The sequence below is a fragment of the Platalea leucorodia genome (genome assembly GCF_965183815.1).
Source record: "Platalea leucorodia genome assembly, chromosome: 14".
NCBI classification, from domain to species: Eukaryota; Metazoa; Chordata; class Aves; order Pelecaniformes; family Threskiornithidae; genus Platalea; species Platalea leucorodia.
Genome location: NC_138836.1, coordinates 2,985,616 through 2,995,090, shown reverse-complemented (window position 1 = coordinate 2,995,090; position 9,475 = coordinate 2,985,616). Strand labels below are relative to the sequence as shown.

General features: G+C 52.2%; 1 protein-coding gene across 1 annotated transcript; it reads right to left on the bottom strand.

Moving 5' to 3' along the window:
- Positions 1-204: 204 nt before the first annotated feature.
- On the bottom strand, positions 205-4,002 carry WFIKKN2 (WAP, follistatin/kazal, immunoglobulin, kunitz and netrin domain containing 2; the record flags this gene model as incomplete). Its single annotated transcript, XM_082326629.1, has 2 exons — positions 3,924-4,002; positions 205-1,716 (listed from the first exon to the last, which is right to left on the bottom strand). Exons 1-2 carry the CDS (start codon positions 3,984-3,986, stop codon positions 205-207), a joined length of 1,575 nt encoding a protein of 524 aa, XP_082182755.1. The 5' UTR covers positions 3,987-4,002.
- Positions 4,003-9,475: the final 5,473 nt, after the last annotated feature.

Below are 9,475 nucleotides of genomic sequence, written 5' to 3'. Positions count from 1 at the left end.
GATTAATAGCCTTTTGCTGCTGTTTTACGTGCTTGCCAAAGACCATACTACATTGTTGCTAAGCATCATTAATGGATTAAAATAAGGGTTCTGCATAATTCCTACGGTGTATCTTCAAACAGCTTGTTTAGTTTGTGCACTAGCCTAGCGCTTGTTAGCCCTACGTAACACACGGGTCTGGAAGGCTGACGCGTGTGAAGGAGGTTAATGCAATCCTAGGAACTCTTTCAAAAGCTCGCAGGTTTTCTTGTGGATGACTTCGCGGAGCTTCCGCACGCGCCGGAGGCTGGAGGTCCCCACAAAGCTGTCTGGCTGTAGGACAGCCATGCCGTTGTGGACATCTCCCATGATGATGAGCTGGCCATCCACGGTGGTCATGTTGGGACATGGGCAGCTCCAGTCCATGTTCAAAAGCGTGATTTCTAGTGGTTCCTTCCCCAGGAATTTTAATCCCATTTTTTCATCTTTGAGGATCTCCTCCACTGTCACCAGGGCATGTCCCGAGTCTTGGTCTTCGGTCAGCTCTGTTATACGGCCCAGGATGACAAAGTCGCTTTTGCAGAAGCTCGTCACCAGCTTCTGGCGTGGTTTGCAAGCTTTGCAGTGCGTGTTCTTCGGGAAAGGGCACATCTCTTCGCAGGCCTCCCGGCTCTCAAAGTTGTTCTCGTTGCCTCCGCACCCACCATAAATGAAGGACTGGCACTGCTTTGTCAAGCTGTTATAGGCCCATCTGGGCTCATAGGCCTTGCAGTGACCTTGCAGGGCTGGCAGATTGCAAATGTTGATTGGGCCATTCATGCACGTTAACATACAGTTCTCGTAGGTCTCAAAGTGGTTGAGGTTGCTGTTACAGTTCCCATAGATGAAAGTAAAGCAGTTGTTTTTCTTTGCATCATAGTACCACCTGGTCTGCTCTTCCCCGCAGTCTTCGCTGTCCGGTTGCTTCAGGCACTCGTCGGTTGGAAAATGTGTTTTGTTTTGGGAAGCTTCTTTGGATGTGGGTTCTCCTTTGATGACTGACAAAGGGAAATCGGCCCTGAGAAGGCCACCGCTGTTTTTGGCAGTGCAGGTATAGATGCCTGCGTCTTGGAGCTGGGTGTTGTAGATGACCAGTTGGGCGATGTTGGTGACCACGACGTTCCCTCTGACGTGATTTGGCTTCATAATGACTTTCTCTTTCCCATCGACCTGCTTCTCCCATGTGATTTCTGGCTTGGGTCTCCCTGTAACATCACAGAGGAAGCTGACGGTCTCTCCCACGTAGACGGACTGATGGACGGGGTTGTTCACTAGAGCAGGCGGCAAGATATCAATGATCGTTGTCTCGGAATAGGCAGTAGTGGGGCGAGCTGTTGTTTCTGGTGGGATAGGGCTGGTGTTCGGCCAGGTAAGATGGTACCTACAGGTGACTACGTTCAGTGTAATGCCTTTGATGCAGGCTTCTGCATCCATGTAGCACTTGTTGTAGTAGGTGAGCCCGTCGGAGGCACAGGTGAAGCTCGGCTCCTTCTCACACCTGTCCTTGCACTTGCAGACAGGTTGCCCGTCCCAGATGTCGCACTCTGAGCCTTGCTGGATGCACATGAAACGGTCGCAGGTCGCCTCTTTGGGCATTCCCACCGGCCCTTTCTTGCCCTTGACGTCCATGTACCTGGCCGCCACGCAACTCTTTGTTCCACAGACATTGGGGCAGCACTTCTCAAAGGTCTCACACTCCTGCGGGGAGAGAAAACAACCCGATCATTGCTGGGGACAGAGCAAAATCCTTTTTAGAGACCCAGCAAGCAGAAAGCCCAGATACTTTCAAGGTGTTAGCTCAGGGGACCCCCGTTTGCCATAGATGTCTGTGGTCCAAAACTCAGTGTCCCCACTGGCAACGAGTGGAAACATCAATCCGGCATCTCCCGAGAGGCGTCTAAACACACTGGGGTTTCTGAAGTGTTCAGGAGAAGACTCTAGAGAAGGAAAATGTATTTCTCTTTCTTAAACACTAACCTCATCATAAGTCTTTCCTAGAGTCACATGGACTGCTTGACTCCCGAACCAACAACCCCCCTTCCGCGCTCGCCGAAATGCCTGAGGACAAGCCCTGAGAAACGAGAGCGGATGGAAGGTCTTATCATATGGCTGTAGGCAGTAATCCTTCTTATTTTCCACAGAAGTATGTAAAGTATTATTTGAATTCCCTGAGACTAACAGCCTACTCTTGGAGGTGAAACTGCCAAGGATTTGTAATTGTTCACATTGTAGAGGAAATAATAGAATATCTCAAAAGTAAGGAAATTCTTGCTCCAAAAATAATTTTTCTATGGTATTTAGAAAAACAAACCCAAAACAGCTCCTTATGGCTTCTCTGTCCTATTTTAGTCCTATTTTCAAACGCAGCATCGCTCTTCTAGTGATTTATTACACCCTGTCTCAGCTACAGTCAGCTCTAAATTGCAGTTAATTTTAGCAGAATTTTCATCTTCTGTGCAGAAAAGGTATTTGATATGTGTGATCACAGCTGCTGTGGTTTTTATGGGTTACTTCAAGGGACCAGGAACGCTGCTACCATGTACACAACGGGGCCCGCTTCCACCGTGCGCCGAACCGCCACAACCCCCCTGAAATCCCGCGGCTTTCTCCGTAAGGGAGAGCAAAATGTTTTTTAAGCTACCAAAGTAAATAGCTTCCCCCGAGTCCAGTATCCTTTCCTTATTGGGAAAAAGATGACCTAATAACATAACTCTTTCCCCATTTCCAGCTGCACATTACTAGGTTTCAGAAGCAAAGTTAGAAACCAGAACGGGTAGCGTTTTCGGCTGAGGTTAAGGAGCGTGGCTTTAGCAGAGGCGGTGGCAGAGCCCTTGGCTGCTTGCAGACCACTCGCTCCACGCGCGGTCCCAGGACTCTCTGCTGCCACAAGGCAAAAGCAAATATTTTTGGCCAGTGGCTTTCAGGTTTTGACCGGTAAATTATTAAAACAACATCCTCTGCTGCTGCTGCTGGGTTTTTGCAAGTGTTTTAATATTCATTGCTGCACCTGGTAGCTGAAATAAAGGGGGCTTATTTGGGAACGGCAAAAGTAAAAACAGCACCTTCATTCATAACACATGGGATCCATCTGAGCAAATCTCGTTGTTTACTTGATGGCCAGCCTTTTTCTCTGGTTTTTTCCCCCCACGCTCCTTTGCAGAAACAACCTGGCTACAGCACATGAACCCAATGACTGTTTCAGCATGGTACGTGTCGCTGGCAGCCCGGTTTGGGCTGCGGGAGCCTCGCCGCTGGACGTGATGTAAGGGGCAGGACGAGCAGGTATTTTCAGATGCCAGCTTGAGCTGGCAGCGCTGACAGGTTGAAAAATGAACGTGAGGGTTGTAAGCGAAGCACATTTTGAGCTGGGAGCATCACAGAGAACATCTGCCTGGTCATTTTAACCATGCCCCTGTTTTGCACTCCAAGCACGCTTCGTGTTTCAAGTGCGGCAAGGGCTGATGATTTACACGTTACCTCAAACCATTCCATACAGAATTCCTCCCGGGAATATAAAGCACCGATGATGGCCACCACCAACAAAGAGCACGGTGACACCGCTAAAATGCTACGGATCGGCCCCAAGGCATGCTGAGTGCTGGAGTATCAAACCCAGACATTTCTTTTGACAAGAAAGCAAGGAAAATGATCAGAGAGAGCGAGCGCTGTAGCCGCATCAGCATAAGTGACAGCTGCCGCACACCTCCCCGCGTAACTGATAACTCATCAAACCTTGTCTATTTTATACAGGTCACGGGTCAATTAAATAGGTGCGCTGTCTGCATCAGGTCCTGCGCGGTGCCGGCGCCTTCCTATCTGGAACAGAAAGAGACCGCGGTGCAAAGCAGCCCCCCGCCAAACCCCGCCGCCCGCGCCCCAGAGAGAGGAAAATGTGCATCACTCACCAGATCGGCTTCACACTCTCTCTTGCAAGTGCTCTGCGCGTCTACCCACAGGTTGGGGTTCATGTCATTGGGGCATATCCCAGCGTGGGAATACCGGATTGGAGGCAGAGCTCTCCCTTTCAGAGAGACCTCCAGAAGCAAGAGGACACTGCTCTTCCCCAGCAAGATCCACATCCACCGCGTGAACAGCACCACCAACATCTCAGAACTTCTCCAGGGCAATGGCAGTGACCGAGCTGGAGGTAGTTCTGGTTTGCTTAGGGTTGCCTTTTCTTTTGGTAAGCCTTAAATTTTCGAGGAACCCAAATGCACCTGACTTCTGTAAAAACTTCAGCAAGCTCCTTTGCTGCCTCTGTTGATAGTGCAGTTTGGTCTGGACCTCATTGGATTAAAGGTCCTAGGAAGTTACCCCCTTATTTTAAGAGAAATGCTAATAGTCTGAGCAGAGTTAGCTCTATTTATACCCTGCCTCTGTTAACAAGTCAGAAAAAGTAAACTTGATTTCTTTGACAGGCACACGCTTCCTATGTCCTGGTGGCAGTCAGACAGATTTGTTGCAAGAAAAAAAAGCTGGAAAGAGTTTAAAAGGCTGGAACTGGCACGGTGGGACCCCTGCATGTTTCTGAATGCAGGGAGGCCTTCTTAACCCCTTTAGACCTAAAGTACTTCCCTATGCTAAGAATGGCATTTACTTCTGAAAGAGTACTTGTCTGAATAACACGGACCCGCGGTCAGGGGATTTCCCCACGGCAAGGGGCTACACAATCACTTGCTAAAAGGAACAAGTAATAGGATTGAAGCAATTAAAGCTAGAATATCATATTTTAACAAAGGGAGTAGGGAAGAAATAACTTATTTAAACTTAGGATCGACAAAGCAGTACGTCTTCATAACTTCTCCCGGGGTTCCTCCGGGCTTTCTCCTTCTCTTTGCTGGGGAGATTTCCAGGATGCTGGCTGTAACGCTGCCCTCCAGCCCCACCAGCAAGATGTTAAAAGTGTCCCTGAATTCCTCCACATTTCCTGACAGCCAGATCCCATTGTACAGTGCATTGCTGACCCCTTTAACAGCGACAACAAAAAAATAGTAGAAGTTCAACTCTATGGAAACCTGCATAAAGGAATGTACAGCATTTTTGCATTGGGGGGCGGGGGGGAAATTCAGTCGAGCTGAGTTCCTCGCTCCCTGATTATTACAGCCAGGGGCTGATCCTGCTCGTGCTGAACACGTGCCAAAATCCAGAGACGAGTGGCAGAAGCCGGAGTTGCTCAGCACCTTCCAGGATTAGAGCCTTTGGGCTGAGTTCTGGGCTAGCGTGGACGGATCCTGCACGGTGCTGAGAGCCGCCGGGGAGGACCAGGTGAGTTCGCATCCCACGTGGGGCTCAGCAGGGCTGGACCAGCGGCGCTGGGCTCTGGGAGGAGGGAAGGCTGTGCATCTGCCCCGTGCCCGGCCCTGCGAAGCCGACAGACCCGGGCGCTATCAACCCTCAAGTTTTTCCGTTGGGTTTCTTAAACCGAGGTTGTTTTTCATGGCTGAGTTTGGGCCTAATTCTCCCCTGAGTGATGATGGCTGCCAACCAGTACAACCAGCAGTGAACTGGGCCACCACGCAGGCACTGCCCCAGGCCATGGGGCTCCTGCTCCTCCCCTGGGGTAAGGCCGCGGAGTGCAGCGAGCTGCCGGCGTTTCCCCAGCGTCGCCTCCAGAAGGAAGGGAGAGCAACCTGGAGCCGATCTGCCCTCGGCTGTGGCATTTCTGTGGCAACCCAGGCTTACAAAAGAGGCTCTAGCAGTTTTGATTTGTGTGACCGCATTAACGATATGCACAGGATTTGAATTTCATATGACGTGCAGAGAGAAGTTGTCCAAATTAGCTATTTATAAGGAGCGAAGTCAACCGCCAGGCAGCAGTTTGCAGTTGATTTATTCTCTCTGAAACTTTAGAAACCTGCATGACACTTGTACAAAGTGCGGCTGTGCGCAAAATGTTTTATTCAATACTTGTTTACAAAGACAAACGCAGCACCCTGTGATGCCTAAAAAAGCCAACCAAAAATGACACGTTCCCAAGAGGTACTTAAAATTCTTACAGCTCTATTAACAACAAAATCGCATGTATTAGTGGTTCTGTTGACTAAACAAAGACACTTTATATTGTAAAACTGACTACAGATAAGCTTTGAAACCAGCTGCATGTGGGGCTCGACCGCACGGGTATCGCGGGCACCGGAGGAGCCGCCGTGCTGAGTGTGGGGGTCTCACCCCAACAGCTGCTGCACCTGCAGGAGATCTGCCCTCGGTCCACGCCGTTGCCACCATGCAGCCGTGGATAAATCCCTGCCATCCTCAGGGCCCCCTCGGGCTGTTTTGCCCCATCACCCCACGGGGCCAGGGGCGGGGGGCTGGCAGGTCCATGGTGCTCTGCAGCTTCCGTCCCCTCTCCCGGTGCCACAAAGCCACCTCCTTGCACGCTGTGGCCATGCTGAGCGAGGGACCCACCAGTGTGGGCCCACCCCAGGCGAGACTCCCTTCCCAGGAGGAAGGAATAACACTATCCTGGTTTTTTTCCCCCTCCCAGACCAAGGATCCCTTGCCCAGAGGCACATTTCTGCTGCGGGGGAGCAGAGTGGGGCTCTGAAGAATCGGACACTGGTTTGCATCAGACAGATGGAGCAGTCTTCTGCTTTGCTACGTCCCCCTCCACCCCGAGGGCTATTCTCCAGGGACAGGTAAGTCCCACCGCGGCCTTCTGCTTTCGGCACCCAGACACCGTGCTCAGTGCGCGATGGCCGGGACGGTGGAGCTCAAGGGGCGACGGGTTAATGAGCCCAGCTGAAGGCGCGGTTGCACGGGACCGGCAACTCAGCAGATTTAATTGTGTCCCTGTCGCAGGGCAGGGGGGACCTTCACGGAAAGGCCATTTGAATGGCTGGATTTGATGGATTGTCACCTCAAATGTTGGGTTAGCACTTGGCACAGCGGAGAGGGGCAGGGACATCCCATAGGAGCTTGGGAAAAAGGGCAAAGCAATTATTAATGACAGTGATGGTTTTGTCAGGTCACTGTACTACCATTATAAACGAGGCACGGGAAACTTGTGTGAACTGAGAAATCAGGCTTCCAGCAAAACTTCTGCATAGGAAGCCTCTTAGGGAATCAAATCCTGGCCTAATCCAATGGAAACCAGACAAACGCTGTGCCCTTCCACCTCCCATCTCTCCAGCAACAGGGATTGCTCAGCCCCGTGAAGGATCAGTCCCTTGGCCACTTGAACGCAGCCAGGAGAGAGAGAGAGGAAAACAGCGCCATAAATCTCCCCGTGAACGCGGGCAGGCAGCTCCCGAGGTCAGAGGAGGCAGGGAGGACGCCGAAAAACCCTCGACAGCTGCCCCGTCCCTGCCAGGACATCCCAGACGTGCCCCGGCCCAACCTGAGGAGCGCATCCAGGAGGGGACACCACCAGGCAGGCTGTCCCGGGTTGGCTTGGGGACAGTGGGGACCCTGGTTGTCCCAGCAGGGACAGCCAAGCTCTGCCTGACGAATGCACTCCGTGTCTCCTGGGTTTCATTGAGGGCTGCTTTCTCATCTGGTTTAAATTAGTTTAGCTCCACTGACCTCAAAGGATCTGACCGGGTACGCCAGAACAACACCAGCTAATGCCAGCGGTGAATCGGGGTCTTTGTCAAGGTCCCTGGGCATAGTTTTTCTGTTCTTTCTCATTTATAAAGCATCGTGCATTTTCTCTTTAATATAAGAAATGAAATAATCCTTATTCTCCATTTCTATGAACAAATCTACTATGAACGTCAAATTTACGGCTTAGCTTGTCTCATCCACGTCAGATACTGATGTGATGATAAAGATCTTCCCAAATGAGTTCAGGCCTTGGAATAACCCCTGCTGCTACCCCAAAATCCCCTTTCTGATCAAGGTATTGATCTGGGTCTGTTGGAGGGGGAGCTGGGATGAGCTTTCTCTGCATCTCAGCTGGACAAACCTGAGCCCTGATGGCATGAAGCAACGTCCCAGACCCGCTCCCAGCCGTGGGGACAGGCGGTCTCTCACCAGCCTGTGCTCCACAGATGTCCGTCCGACACAACACCACAGCCCCAAAAAGCCCTCCTAGGATGTCCAGGGTCCTGGTTAGGGCTGTTGATCTAGAATTGGCTTAAAACTGTTGCTTTTTTTTTGTAAATGATCATTTCTTTGCCCTTTTTCTTACTCTTCCCAAGCTCCTATGGGATGTCCCTGCCCTTCTCTGCCGTGCCAAGTGTTGACCCCCTGTTTGGTGTGACCCCTTCTAATCGAGGAGGGAAACGGGATTCTCTGCTGCACAGGAAAGTATAACTGTGTCGGGCTTTTTCTTAAACCACTATTAAAGGAACAGCAAACTGTTGGTCGTATTTATTAGGCAAAACGAGCAATCCTCATCTGGAGTTACTCAGCGGATGGCGGATTGATTTGCTGGTTTTATTGTGGAAGGGCTCTTGGCAGGAACCGTCACCCTGCGATGTTAAACCTCCCATCTCCCATTGATCTCTGCCTCGGCGATGGGGCCCTTCCAGATTCGGCCTCTCGTGCTGTCTGGGCCTGCCGCCACTTGCAGCCAGTTTTGCCAACACAAACACAACCCACCCCCTCTCCAGGCAGGGCTGTGATTCAGCGCTGCCGGGTGGCAGCTCGCTGGCTGCGGCACCGAGAGCCCCGAGGCGAGGGCTCAGCCGGAGCGGGCACTGCTCTGCGCTGGGGGTGCGAGGGACGCCCGCGGCACCCGCCGCCGCGAGAGGCAACCCCGGGGGCGGCAGCCTGAACCCGCGTGCCTCCGCTGGACCAGTTCTGCCTTTAAGCTCAGCTTAAAGCAAAGACTCTGGTCCTTGAGACCTCCATCCTCGCAGGGCAGCTGGGCACAGCAGGGCCTGGTGCTAACTGCCTGCGCCAGCAACCTGCCCGTTTCTGAAAGCAGGGCACTAAAACCTGCCCTGCCTGCAGGCAGCCTGCTCGTGCAGGCAGCCCCAAGGCCACGCTCTTCTTCTGCCCCACCATCACCATTCACGCTCCTCGGGTGGCTCCTTGTCGCTGCACAGATGAAAATGTAATGCCTGAACAGAAAAGTACTGTTAAAAAAACCCTCCCTCATTTAGAAAGTAACGACGTTCCAGTCTGTATGTAAAGCTTATTGCACGTAAAGCCGATAGCCAGACATTTGAGAGGGAACGTCGCTGCCAGATCCCTTTTGGAGCACAGCTGCCAACTGCTTGCCTCAAGCAGTAACGCGGCTTCCAAACCCACGCAGAAATCCGGGCGATGCCTCGGGACCTCGGCTTTAGCTTGCTTCGGGCTGCAAAGGGCCAAATCTTCCCCTCGGAGCGATGCCCCGCTCCCACGAACCTCGGCAGGACCTGCTCAGCCTGGGCCGCGGGGGCCAGCCGGGAAGCCCAGCCTGGCCGCCTCTCCCCATCCCGTAGCAGGGTGAGCGTCTCGTGCTGGCCAGCTTGGCCGAGCCAGCAGGATTTTTTGGCACCGCGTGTTGCACCTCTGAACATCAAAGCAA